At 43.6% G+C, this 14,237-nt stretch overlaps 1 protein-coding gene across 6 annotated transcripts in view; it reads right to left on the reverse strand.

The window, feature by feature from the left end:
- Positions 1-6,175: 6,175 nt before the first annotated feature.
- Positions 6,176-14,237, reverse strand: part of LOC115092605 (interleukin-5 receptor subunit alpha-like) — a 50,255-nt gene continuing 42,193 nt past the window's right edge. For 4 of the 6 annotated variants that reach the window (XM_029603630.1, XM_029603631.1, XM_029603632.1 and 1 more), the window contains one exon: positions 11,792-13,720. In XM_029603630.1, coding sequence (XP_029459490.1) covers positions 13,619-13,720 — 102 coding nt within the window. In that variant the 3' untranslated portion in view covers positions 11,792-13,618. Of the gene's footprint in view, positions 6,507-11,791; positions 13,721-14,237 lie in introns of those variants that run through there. The other 2 variants (XM_029603633.1, XM_029603635.1) reach the window with 2 other exon arrangements.

Here is a 14,237-nt window from a genome sequence, read left to right on the forward strand (position 1 = left end):
TTCGTACGGAAAATGGCGCCGGCAGGAGATCGACTGCAGGAGGTCGTTCAGCGAGGCGCCGGAACCCTCGCTGAACGACCTCCTGCAGTCGATCTCCTGCTGGCGCCATTTTCCGTACGAAAACGATTCGCGGCGGGAAATCGCTCCCTGACCCCCGCTGGACCTCCAGGAACTTTTGGCCAGCTTGTGGGGGGCCTCCTGACCCCCACAAGACTTGCCAAAAGTCCAGCGGGGGTCCGGAAGGACCTCCTGCCGTCCAATCTTTTTCGACTATGGCCGCTGCCATTTTTCGGCGCCATTTTGGAAAATGGCACCGGCCGAAGACGACAAGATGCAGGAGCAGGAGCCCGTTCCGGACCGCTGCCGTTCCGGACCGCCGCTGGACCCGCAGGTTATTTAAGTTATTTGGGGGGGGTTCGGGAGGGTGGGGGATTTAATTTAAAGGGTCGGGGGTGGGTTTTAGGGGGTTTTAGTGTGCCGGCTCACGATTCTAACGATTTATAACGATAAATCGTTAGAATCTGTATTGTATTGTGTTCCATAACGGTTTAAGACGATATTAAAATTATCGGACGATAATTTTAATCGTCCTAAAACGATTCACATCCCTAATGTTCAATGGTTTATTGTTATTATTCCATGTTCTATGTAAAAAAACCCAGGTCTAATTTCCCAGACCAGGGCAACCTCTTTCGTTACTTGTAAACCGGACTGATTTGTATTGCATACAGGAATTCCGGTATATAAAAATTTAAAATAAAATAAAATAAATAAATGAAGATTTGATGTCATTTGGAGTGAGGAAAGTCTCACAAAGATGGCATTTCTACTATGTTCTCTCACCCTAGCTTGATGGACTCTATAATAGGGTACCATCAAGCTAGGGTAATTTAACCAAATCCCGCCCAAACTCCTCCCCGATCCCGCCCCCCTCAACAATTTGCATTCACACCACGCGTTGCCATACTTTTTGCATGCGTTATGGCGTTAATGCCATAGGGGTAGATTTTAAAAAGCATTTACTCGAGCAAAACTGGTTTTTGCTCGAGTAAATACACTTTACTCAAGTAAGTGGGCTTTTCAAAATTGCTACAATATATGCCATTGAATTGTCCATAGGATTTACTCAAGTAAGTGCACTTTACTCGAGTAAATAGCTTTTGAAAATTGCTACGATAGTATGTCACATTTACATGCGTAACTCCTTTGAAAATGACCCCCATAATGCATACTGATGAATGACAGGGTTAGTCATGCTAAACTTTCCTCCCCAAAACGTCTCTTTTCTGTTCTACCTTTATATATAAATATACATATATATTACAGGAAAACTTGTATTCAGGATTATATAATACAGGGTGGCCCATGGAAAAGTAGCCCACCTCCAATGCCAGGGCCAGGAGGCAGGCTATGTTTCCATGGGCCACCCTGTATAATGTTTATTAACTTTTCATTTTTACTAATAAAAAAGATAGATTACAAGTTAGTTATAATCATTTCTTTTATAAGTATAACTTGTATTGTCATAATCTTGTGCACAGTTTAAAGTATTATTAAAAGCACAAAAAGCAATATACCAATCAATCCTTTTTCTTACTCTTCCCGGGGAGAAGGGAAGGGGTAGAACCTAATAACGTAGTTGCACACCTCAGCAAGGATGCTAGCCTTCTCCAGGTTCCCAGGTCTTCTGCGCCCCTTTATATACATGTTTTTTGCAATGCCTTGCGCGTGAATGACTCTTACCTCATGGTGCCAGGATACGTATTTTCCTTTGCCCTGTCAATTACACCTTACTCCCACTCTTACATCCCTCTTGATTTATTTTTATCATTTATTTCCAATGTGTGCATAATTTCCTCTTTTCCCTTGTACAAAAGTTCATAGTGAATCATAAATGCCTGCATGTGTTTGCATGTATAAATTTGTATTACATCTATCCTTTACATCAACCACCCCAGCGTCTGCTTCCCTCTATGGTATTCTCACTTCAGTATTGTCAAACATGATCCATCACTCATAGGAGCCTGCACATGTCCTCTGCCTTGCCAAGTTTCCTCTTAGTGCCTACTCGAAGGCAACAATGAGTATTTACTTCTTTATTTCTGCTACGACCATGGCTGCTGTGCAGCCTCCTCATAGCGGAGGCCCTCCATGAGCACGCTCCCCTGGCTGGCCCAGTCTTCCTTGCCTACCTGTTCCATGTCCAGAAACCTCTATTTAACTCTGCCTAGCCCGTGCCTCGGTGCTTCAGCATCGAGTTCCTTTGGGCTCCCTGCTTTAGCCTTCTGTCTTCCTTGCCTTGCACTGTTGCCCTTTGATGATCTTGCTCTGTAGGCATTCTAGCCTTGCCTGCCTTCTCGTCCCCGCTGTCCCCAAATCCCTTTCTGTTGCTGCCCTATTACTCGTCTGCTTCCTTGGACGTCCTTGCCTTGCTGCCTTCAGGCATTTTGTGGTTTCATGTTCAGTGTAGTCCTTGTCCTGGTTTGTCTAGTCCTGTCATTGTCTGTCTTCCTTGCCCTGGTTCCCCTCCTCCAGCTCACGCTTACCTGCACGCTATCCTGATTCCACCCATACCTGCACTCAGTTCCAGTATTACAGATCACTCTTGCCTGCATTCACATCCACGCGTACCCACATGCTGTTCCAGTGTTTCCTGAAATTCACCCTTACCACCACGCTCTCAGCTCCAGAGACCCCTTCTCAGCCAGCACCCAGTTCCAGAGGGCCTTCTCAGCCAGCACCCAGCTCGAGAGACTCTTCTCAGCTGAGACCCAGCTTCAGGAATTCTTGTCATCCTGCACCCGGCTCCGGAGACTCTACCCAGCCTCACCAGATCATCTGCTATTGCTCCCCTCCTCCTGTCCTGTGTCACTCCTGGCTACAGCCCAAAACCATAACAATTTCTTATCACTTCTATTTTTCTTGCTTCTCACATCCACAAATAGTTGTGGGAGTAGGGCAAGGGTGAAAGGGTCATTTTCTCCAGGTATGTCTGGATATATACATCTCCCCACTACTCTGCTACTGCTCAAAGTTTCAGACTTGTGATAATTTTATATCTGTTACCTGGAGCTTAATGGCCTGCCATCTTTTTTTCCCCAGGATCTGAGGACGAGGTGCAGAACCAATAGTGTACAGGGACGGATTGGCCTATCGGGGGATCGGGCATCCCCCGGTGGGCCGATCGCTCCAGTCACGTGGTCTGCCGAGCGCGGCCGTGACAGAGCCATGCTCGGCAGACCACATGATGTGTCCTGGGCCGGCCTGGGTGGTGAATACCCGGGCCGGTCTGACGTCGTGAATCCGCCGCTGATAGTGTAAATCAGTTCTGGTGGCTGAAGGATGGCTGGAGGTTGAACTAGTTGCGGGCTGAGGATGGGGTAAGGAGGAGGAAGTGTTTGGGAGACAAATCCTGGCTCCACCCCTTCTTACAGGCCACACCTGGCTATGGCCCTGCTCTTTGACCCCTCCCTACCGCCCCACAACCTGCTGCACAGTTCCACTTCTTTTTTTTGTCTCAAATTAAGCTCTGGTTAAAGTTGATCTGCCAGATATCACCTTTGGATGATTCCTTTGTTGGGCCAATGGAAGACATCTCAACCTAAAAACAATCTACTTTTCTCCAGCACCAATAAGGCACTCATGAAATCAACAAAATCAATTTCCGAAACAGTAACTTAATGCTGTGACAAAAGACTGAAAATACCCAATTTCATAAGTCAGTAGACATTTGTGCAGTAAACTCTGCTATTCACCATGCAATGGTGGCATCCAGTGGACAGTGAAGAAAGTACAGGTGTAAAGTCTGAATTCAGACTCTCTGGTCTTAGGATAGTCAGCATAAACCTGCCACCATGTTTCTTTAGCAGTTTTCAGTTTGTTGCTTTACCTGGTATTGTGGAGTACTGGGTGGTGAGTTCGCTTTAGAAACAGAGAAGAAAGCATGTCCTGTCAGGTTATTATATATGAAAAAGTAGGCAACGGGCCAGGTTTGCCATCTATTTATTTATTTTGCAGCGTCCCTCTTGCTGTATAGCTGCTGCTTGTCACTTACTGAGCAATATCGAACACGATGCCAGATAAAGAACCCAAGGCTCATCTACGGCCCGACGTAATAAGGTGCACTCAGCAGAGCGCTTGGTTTTACCCTCGGGTTGTGTGCACATTACTCCCAATGTAATAAGGAGTTTTGTGCACAAAAAAATGTCGATATAAAACTTTGCATTCTGCTTAGCGCCCTTACATGAAAATCCCATGCTAATGAAGGCATTACCGTATTTCCACGCATATAACCCGCGGGTAATGTGCGTTTTTACCTACCCCGCATGCCCCCCGCGGGGTATAAACGTGGGCGGGTTATCCAGAAAAAATTTTACAGCAGCGGTTAACATCTCTCTCCCCCCGCCCCGGCGCTTCACGCTGTATATCCCTCCGCCCACTCCGCCGCGGGCATTGACTCGGCTACACGTGGACAAACTTTCCGACCAATAAAGTTTCCCGACTCTGAATAGAAGCGAAGGAGGAAACAAAACAAAGCGTCAAGGAGAGCGCGCATCTGATAGGCTGCAGCTGAGAGGAGTCCGTCCTATCCCTGCGCCCGGCCGCTTCCTGATTGGTCAGGAAGGAACGAGGGGACAACGAGAGAGGAGGGTCAAACTCCCTCGGGAAGCAAAGCGCCGGCGATGTGAGAGGGAGCGGCTCGCACCCCGGGGCAGGCCATGAAAATGCTGGGCATGTACGTACCGGAGCGCTTCTCGCTGAAGGCGTCCAGCGTGCAGGACGGCATGGGGCTGTACACGGCGCGCAGAGTGTGCAAGGTCAGTGTGCCGGCGGCCCCGCCCCCTCGGACAAGCGCCCTGTCTGCCCGCGGGTTATATGAGGAGGCGGGGTATATTAAAGGTTTCTTACATAAATTTTGAAAACCTGCGGGTTATGTGTGTGGGCGGGTTATATACGTGGGCGGGTTATTGTCGTGGAAATACGGTAACTATTACACCTCCCCCCCCCCCCCCCCCCCGGCCTCTGCAGAGAGGTACACTGGCTTAATTAAGGTTTTCTTTGTACTGGAAATTGTACTCCTGGTCTGAGGTGAAGTACGGCTTCCAGTGCTTCTGTCTGTCTATGGACAGAAGCTGAAATTCTGACCCAAAAAAAAATAACTTTTCTGGATGCACAATATACACACACAATAGCAAGGGGCAAAATTGGCCTCAAGTGTGTATATTGTGCGGCCAGAAATATTTATTTTTTGTAATGGATCCATTTCATTAACTCTTTACTAGATCTTTAGTAGATCTACTGTTCTCTGTGGAGGAACCACAAAGAAAAGTTTTTGGGTTTTTTTTGTTTCATAAGCACATTACTCGCGAATGACTTAACGCCAGCTCCGGGGCTGGCGTTACGTTTGCTGGGTTAAAAAGTGTGCGATGGGTGCCCGGGGATTTACTGCATCAGGGGGGTAATAGCTAATATCCTCATCTACGTGGCATTAACATGTGATGAGCGCATCTGCCTATGCGTTTGTTTGGATGCGCGTTATAGACGCGCTAATCCCCTTATTGAGTAGGGCGTTATGCTAGAGCGTCCGAAACGCGCATGAACGTGTGCGCTAGGCTGAGCAGACTTTATTGCATTGGCCTAGCAGAGCAGAAAGAAGATGCTTCTCCCAGTCCAAAGGGCGGTCACAATCGTGCCACAGACATCTATATATTCCTGAGTGTACGCTAGATGCTGTTGAGAGAGGGAATGGAATGGAACAATATGAATTGGTAATCTAGATCCATCAGAGAAAGGGAATTCAAACACCTTTGCAAATTGAGATAAGACTGTGGCATTTTCTTGCTCTCTTGCTTTCTGTTAAAGTAAGCTATTGGCGTCTAGGCAGTACTGAGGCTCGAATTGTTGTTTTGACGTAATGTAGGTCTATTGGGGCCTGATATGTTCTGTATTGATGTGATGTGTGTCTATTTCAAGATGTTCATATTGTATTTTTGTATTAATTATGACTATTTTTATTGTAAACCTCTTAGTAATTGATGGGTGGTATATAAATAAATAGGTGAAATCTGCTGTTTAGCAAATTAAAAATCACTGTATCTTTGGCAAAATACCCCAAAGAATATTACAGCCCAGGAGATCACAATGGCCTAGGGTACAGTACCTCCAAAGGCGCATCTCCCATGTGACACGTGCTGCTGCTTTATTTCCTTTTTTCAACCCAGCCTCTCGTACAAAAGACATTTTGTATTTCAGTGACTCCCCTGTACACTGTCCATCTTGAATGCAGCATTTGTTGCAATCGTCCAGAGAGACAGATCCAGTCCATGCATAGTGATGACAGTCTTGCAAGACAGGCTGACACTCTTTCAGAATCCATACCAGGACCTGGTGAAATTTAGTTCAAGGAGTGGAAAGCACAGTGACTCCCTCATCTTCTCTTAGTTGTCTCCAGTCACCTGGACAAGCTCTATTGTTGTCACAGCTTCACTTTGAGCTAAAGCAGATATCTGTTTGACAAAATCAAATTAGACAATGCATCTAGTTAGCAAACCTTCTTTTATTGCTTAGGGTTTATGTGTGTTAAATATTGGGAAGGAAACTTGACAGTGAAGCAATAAACGGAGAACAGTGTTTGCCTGGAAAAGTGGAGTTTTTGCCCTTGTAAATTTTTTTGCAAAACAAAGGTTTTTACTTTTTACACATCCAGAGAAGTTTGTATTATATGAAAATTGAGGCTGCCTTATTTTTGAAAAATTGTATTATTTGTTTCATATTAATTTAGCAAACTTTTAACTTTTTTCCCTTTGGTGGAAACTCTCACTATTAAATCCTATCACGAAAATCTTTGTTTTTTGTTTTGGGAAAATCATATTTAATTTTTGTGAAACTCTTCACGAAAGAAGAAATTTACATTTTGCACCTTATCATTCTTCATGAAATTAAATTGCGGCATTGGATCCTACATCTAGGCAATCAAAATAATGCTGTACGTGCTTACTATAAAACTTTTATGCAACAAAGTAACAAAATGTTTACATATCCCAAGAGGAGAAACTGATGAACACCTTACATTTAGGGACCTTCGTTTTCAGTTTTTATTTTATTTTTCCCAGAATTTAACAGCATTTATTCTTGTAATAAATGCTGATAAATTCCTGCGAAAAATTAAATAAAAACTGAAAATGGAGGTCCCTATGTTCTTTTTAAGGTATGACTTTCCCTTCATCAGGCACTAGATGATATCTGGGGTTTTATTCAGTAAAGATTGTTTTGAGACACAAAGAATGAGGAAAACTCCTTTTCTGAATAAGCCATATAGGGCCTTATTTTCTAAATGTATCACACACGGTAAGGGACGTTTCGCACACGAAATGTCCCTTTTCGCGTGCGATACCATAATGGGGGCGGAGTCGGCCCCGGAAGAGGAGGAGTCGGGGTGTCACCGGGGCCGACTCTGCGAAGCCGCCGCGGACGACGAAAAGGTAAGGCCCTTTTCGTGTCCGTGTTCGCTCCCAATAGCTACACCTTCTATGGTGGCGCTATTGGGTGCGAAACCGGCAGCTAGCGCAGGCCTGCCCCCCATTTCGGCCCCCCACCCCTCATTTCCTAAAGTATCGCAGGCCTGCAATACTTTAGAAAATGAGGCCCATAGTGCCTTAGTGGCTTCCTATCCTAAGATTTGGAATCTTAGGGCCTGATAGAATAAGATGCTCTCAGAGTTCATGGTTTTATCTGATGCAGCAAGGAATTTGGTGCATTAAACACTGTGTCCTGCTTAATGCCCTCACCTGCAAATCCCACGCTAATGAAGGTATTAGCCAGTACCCTTCAATGCAGAGAGGGGCACTAGCTTAGCGCATATTTTCTTAGCGCTGGAAATTTTACTCCTGGTAAAGGAGGTAGAGAAAAGAATTTAGTGCTAGTTAGTATTAGTCTACAGGCAGAAGCAAGATTCCGGTGCCAGGACCTGTGGTTGGGATTTTATGTGCAAAAACATGATTTGGGGTGAATTTTAAAAGACTTGCTCAAGTTAGAAGGCCCATGTACACCAGTATATGAGCCAAGTGTGAGCATCTCTTATTTTAACACCTGCAAGGTGTGAGAAACAGAACGTGCCAAAAGAAAGGGTCGGGTCACGGGCATTCCAGGGTAAAAGAACCCTGATCTTAAAACTGATGAATGCAGTGCGCGTCGGGCTGCATTTATTTACTTCTGCTCTTTGTCATGTGTAAGTCTGAAAAAAATTTTTATAGTCAAAAACTGACTGGGTGAGGGGTCTGGGTAAACAGGGGGGAGTGCAAGCTGAGGGACCAGAGAAATCTTGATGACCTAGAGAAAGATTGGGCAAATGGTGGATTAAGTGATCAAGCCGGTTATATCCCTCATGCGCGCATGTTCTAAAATGTGCTCACTTATGCATGTAAAAGCCGATAAGTCCTGAGTAATGATGCACTAATAACATTTCCTTTCGTAACAGCTTAAAATTAGGAGCACACATATTTTATATTATACGCACGCGCTTCTGCAGATGATTTAAAATTCCAGCATATGTGGGCATACGTGCGCCTTTTATAAAGTTACCATCTTTGTTTATAAAAAGCATGTTTTCTGCACATAAAATATGATTTACGTGCACAAAAATGCTTTCTATGCAATAAGCATCCTTTGTGTGACTATATCATATTTTATGCACACAAATCATGGTTTATTTGCACAAATCATGGTTTCTGCTTAGAAAAGAAGTTATGTACAGAAATCATGGTTTTTTTTGGGTGTGAAGCCCTTATGGTGCGCACATTTTCTGATTTGTGTGCATTTTGAAACTCCTAATGCATTAGCATGCCATTGGCTCACTGCATCAGGACTTGAAAAAAAAAATTTGCTTTTGCGTTAAGAAACTGTGTGTTGAATTTCAGCACAGTTTAAACGCTCAGCTTCTCTTGATAATTTTTCCATTGGCCCAATAAAAATGTATTCCACAAAAATGTGGGCATCCACAATCCCCCAATGAAAAAGCACTGAAAAGCAGATAAAGTAGAAAAAAAAAATTGGACACTTTATCACAGTGCATTATTCAAAATGCCTGCAAAAAAACACAAAACCAAACCCCCACTGAGAACAAGGAATATCAGATACGGCCAGATTTTAAAAGGCCTGCGTGCATAAAATCCGAGATTTACCCATGTGACCGGGCCTTGCACGTGCTGTGCGAATTTTCAAAGAGGCCCGTCCAAGCACGTAAACCCCGGTAACGCTCACGAGTGTCAGGTCTCTTCAAAGGGGTGGGCCGGGAGGCTGGGTCTGGGCTGGGACAGCGCCATTGATTGCTGTCCAAAGACTCATGCTCCGGCAGCCGGCCTGGCGCACGCAGCTTACTTCAGCTCGGGCCCTGAAGTAAGTAGTAAAACAAAGACAAAACAAAGGATAGATAGGTAGGGCTTAGGGGGTGGGGAAGAGGGAGGGAGTTTAGGTAGGAGGGTAGAGAAGTTCCCTCCCAGTCCGCTCCTTAATTGGCGCACACATGTTATAAAATCGGTGCGTCTGTTATAAAAATCCACCCCTTAGAGCTCTGCCAATGTGTATCATATCAGTGGGCACAGCTTGCTATAGTTTACAGAGCTTTTTGATACCTTTGTTCTCAGTGGTTTATTTCACGCTTTTTGATTAGTGTGCTCTGATGGTGTCCTATGTTTCTTCTGATCAGCCCTTCTATATTTTAGTCCAATAAAAAGTATCACAACTTACAAGGACTCTACTTTTCTCCAGTATAAATATTGCCACTGGAATTCTTCAAAGATATACAATTTGTCACTGTACTACAATAAAATACATTCATTTTTTTTTTACAAGTATTGCAGAGTAATTTGCTGTATTTTAGCCCATACTACTGTATCATAACTTGTTTGTCCTCTGTTTAATTGGATTATTGCTCCTGAGAGGCATAAACTGCCTGTCCATCCAGTAATGTGGAAGTCTCTGTGCTATATGAGGCAGATTTTCAAAGCCCTACGTGCCGGGCGTAAAGCCCCGGGACGCATGTAAGTCCCGGAGCTTTTCTGAATGGGGGAGTGGGGTGGATGGTCTGGGGGCGTGGTGGGAGGCATGGCCGAGGACTCCTGTGCCGGGGGATCGCGCGCCTCTGGCAGGCGTAACTTGTGTGATAAAGGTACGGGTTTGGTTTTTTTTCGGGCTGGGGGTGGAACAAGTAGGGGAAGGTGGGGAAGGAAAGGAAGGAAAGTTCCCTCAGAGTCTGCTTTGATTTCGGAGCAGCCTCGGAGGAAACAGGGAAAGCCAGCTGGTCTCCCCGAGGGCTCAGCACGCGCAAGGTGCACTAGTGTGCACCCCCTTGCTCGCGCCGACCCTGGATTTTATAACATGCACTTGGCCCACAAATGTACCCCACACGTGAAAGTTTTAAAATCTGCCCCTATATGTATTGGCCTGTATTCTGCTAATTTTTGAGCTGTAAAACATTCAGCAGTATTTAGCCCATGGCACTTTTGCTCATGCTAAATAAAGAATGAACCCAGATATATTACAGTTGGACAATGAATAAATAACAGCCAAACAATACTAAGTCCATATTATGGGGCAGATTTTAAAACTTACGCGTGCGGGGTACATTTGTGTTCGCTAACCGGCGTGCACAAATGTACGCCCGATTTTATAACATGCACGCTGGACTGTGATTGAATGGTTATGACTGCGCTGGACTGTGGTTGGACGGGTATGACTGCACTATCCAATAGTCATTCAACACATATTCTAATGTAACAGGCATACAGATCTGTCAATCAAAACCATCCACTCTGTCTGTATATGATTGGATGGGTATGACTTTGCTGGACCGTGATTGAATGGGTATGACTGCGCTGGACTGTGGTTGGATGGGTATGACTGCGCTGGACTGTGGTTGGATGGGTATGACTGCGCTGGACTGTGATTGAATGGGTATGACTGTGCTGGAATATGATTGGATGGGTATGACTGCACTGGACTGTGATTGAATGGGTATGACTGAACTGGACTATGATTGGATGGGTATGACTGTGCTTGACTGTGATTGAATGGGTATGACTGTACTGGATTGTGATTGAATGGGTATGACTGCACTGGACTATGATTCGATGATTATGACTGCACTGGACTGTGATTGAATGGATATGACTGAACTGGACTATGATTGGATGGGTATGACTGCGCTAGACTGTGGTTGGATGGGTATGAATGTTCTGGACTATGGCTAGATGGGTATGACTATGCTGGATTGTGGTTGGACAGGTGTGTCCATCACTTAGAAATGGTAATCATGTAGCAGACTTGAATATCCAAGAACAGTATTGGATATATACTTTAAATACAGTTGTGCCACTAGCTCTAAATGATTCACTACAGCGGGGCATGTGAAATTTGTTTTATAGACAAGTTATTTTGGGTTTTACATCATGTGGTATATGATTCAGTTTACAAAGTGGATGTTTTTGACTGACAGATCTGTATGCCTGTTACATTAGAATATGTGTTGAATGACTATTGGATAGTTCAAATGATCTCTGCTTCCGGAAAACAGTATTAAGTGTGCTTGCTCTCCATTTTAGATTTAATGAAGCGTTAAGACCATATCAAGTGACACCATTTAGGGACCATGAGGCCCTGGCAATGTCCCTGATGCAGTAAAACAAAAAAATGAATTGATGTTGAAGCGCAAGACTATCAAATTAGTCAAGCAGACGTGTGATGTTTTTCATATATTTTTAGTGTGAAGATTGATAAACACAGTACTGGGGAATCTGCTGATGTTATGTTCGAAGCATATTGGGTGAATTTCTTTAAAAAAAAACCCAAACAAACCTGATAATTATCATGATTATATCAGTTGGGACTCTAATGCAACTAGTCAATGTTGCTTGGGCATGTTTGTGAAGGTCCGAATTAACAATTAAATATATCATTTGAACTCTGTATTGTTTGCCCACTTTTTCTCATGCACCAAAACGTTATGTGGTTTGGCCTGGGGAATATCTGAATCTGCCCATAGACATTTAATTGCTCCTAGTCATAACTGTTTGTATACACCTCTAAATTTTACAGAGTACCAGTGATTGTGATCATGATAATTGAAGGATATTTTCTGTAAACATAAAATAAAATAATATATATTATTTAAGTATTTTTATACCGATCACCGTATTCACATCGTATCGGTTTACATAGAACGTTATAATAATGATAGAGAAAATACATTGAACAATTTGGTTACATGGCAAACAGAGAGAGATGAATAATGTTATAAGCAGAGCAAACATAACTGCTGATATAGGTGTATATATATATTGGGTACTATATACAATGTTTGGATAACAATTTGGTAACAAGGCATGTGTAGAGTGCGGTATATATCATTGAAACTAGAGAAAGGTGCATAACGTTATATGCAAAGCGAACATAACTGTGGATATAGGCATATATGGATTGTACAATATATACAATGTTTGGTTAAAAAGTTTGGTAACAGGCATGCTTAAAGAGCGGTATATATCATTAAAACTAGCCAGTAGACGGCTGTTGAAATAAAATATGTGTAAAGGAATAAGGCTTGGTGACAAGGCATGTTCAGAGAGAAGTTTATATCTTTAAAGTAGAGCATAGGTGGCTGGGGATAATGGTAGGTATTATGTGTAGGCTAGCTTGAAAAGCCAAGTTTTCAATTTTTCTTTTAAATTTGTGTATGCAGGGTTCCATGCATAGGTCAGGAGGCATAGAGTTCCAGTTGATGGGTCCTGCTATTGAGAGTGCTCTGTCCCTAGTGGAGGCACTAGGGACAGAGCATATCTATCTATCTATCTATATCTATATCTATATCTGCGGCCATGTTCTGTATTTCCATTTGCTGATCAAGGGCATAAGTGCCAGCTCTGTGGGTTCAGTGGTGTTTGGATATGCCAATATTAAGTAAACTCCTTCATTATGTCCAGAGAATGGTAATTTGGGTTGTTTACCACCCTCAATCATTTTTAAAAATTGGTTCCAGTGATCAAGGGCCAGATTTGAATTTCAGGCAAAAAAGTATAAAAAAAACCCCCCTTGCAAGTCAGTTTCCTAGCATAATTTAGAAGGAGAAAGCCCCACCTGCTTCTACTGCTTCCTTCTGCTGGTAAGAAGGAGGGTGACACTGGTCTGGAAGATTCTCTCTTTACTTGCTGACCAGGGGCCATAAGAAGGGGTGGAATGAGAATGCTGCAAGGCAGGAAAAGGGCGAGGGGAATGATAGGCAGGGGGGGTATAGTGTGGAGGGGGATAAGCGACAGAGAAAGAGGATCTTGGGCTCACAGTAGTGGGGAGGGTTAGGAGAATGCTGGGTAGAGAGGGCACCCCTTATTCTCAGGTTCAGAAGGGTACAACCCACCCGTTCCTCGAGTTTGGTGGGGTATCCAGTAAGGTTCATGGAACATCTGGCAACCCAAGCACAAGACATTCTCTGCTTTCCCTCCTTGCCTGCCTCTCTTCTGCAGGTACACCCCTTTTAGCTGCTTGCTGTGTCTCAGTTGCCTATATCTGAACCAACAACCAAGCTTTAATAAGAACTACATCTCCAAGAAAGCTTTGCTTCAGAGTGACTTCACTTCCTCTGTGGTTTCTGCATCCTCCCTCGAGCCCCTTCCTCTAGTGCCAGAGTGTTGTAATCGTCAGCCGTCACAGCATTTTGCAAAGATTTAATTTCCTGCAGTTTCAGGAATGTAAAAAAAGTCCACAGAAAAAAATAATTCAAGGAAAAATTTGTACATAAAGCACCTGAAGCAATCCTGCCCATTTCTTAATCTTTAGGAAAATATCCCATGGTGCTTTATTGCACCATATGGTTTTTTGGGGGGTTTTTTTGTGGGATTTTTTTTTCCTTCCCAAGCTGTGAGAAAGTATGTCCTGTGGCAAAAGGTGCTCTATTTCAAAATTGTATTAGCAAAATGACTTGCAGGCTTTTTGAACTTTTTTTTTACCCTGTTTTCGACTGCAACTTACTTCCAGCCTTGAGTTTCTTCTCTTAATAGGCTTTATATTTGTAAGAATTGAATACCATGCTCATCCACTAGACTTATATTTCTTTCCAATGTTTATCACATTTCAGCTGCCACCAGACAATTATTAATTTTTTATTTAAAGCAAATAATGTGATCTGAGAGAAATCAAAACCAAGACAGTCCTTTCATGTCCATTGAGGCAGGCTTTAATATTCATAAGTG

This window comes from Rhinatrema bivittatum, chromosome 5, assembly GCF_901001135.1.
Source record: "Rhinatrema bivittatum chromosome 5, aRhiBiv1.1, whole genome shotgun sequence".
NCBI classification, from domain to species: Eukaryota; Metazoa; Chordata; class Amphibia; order Gymnophiona; family Rhinatrematidae; genus Rhinatrema; species Rhinatrema bivittatum.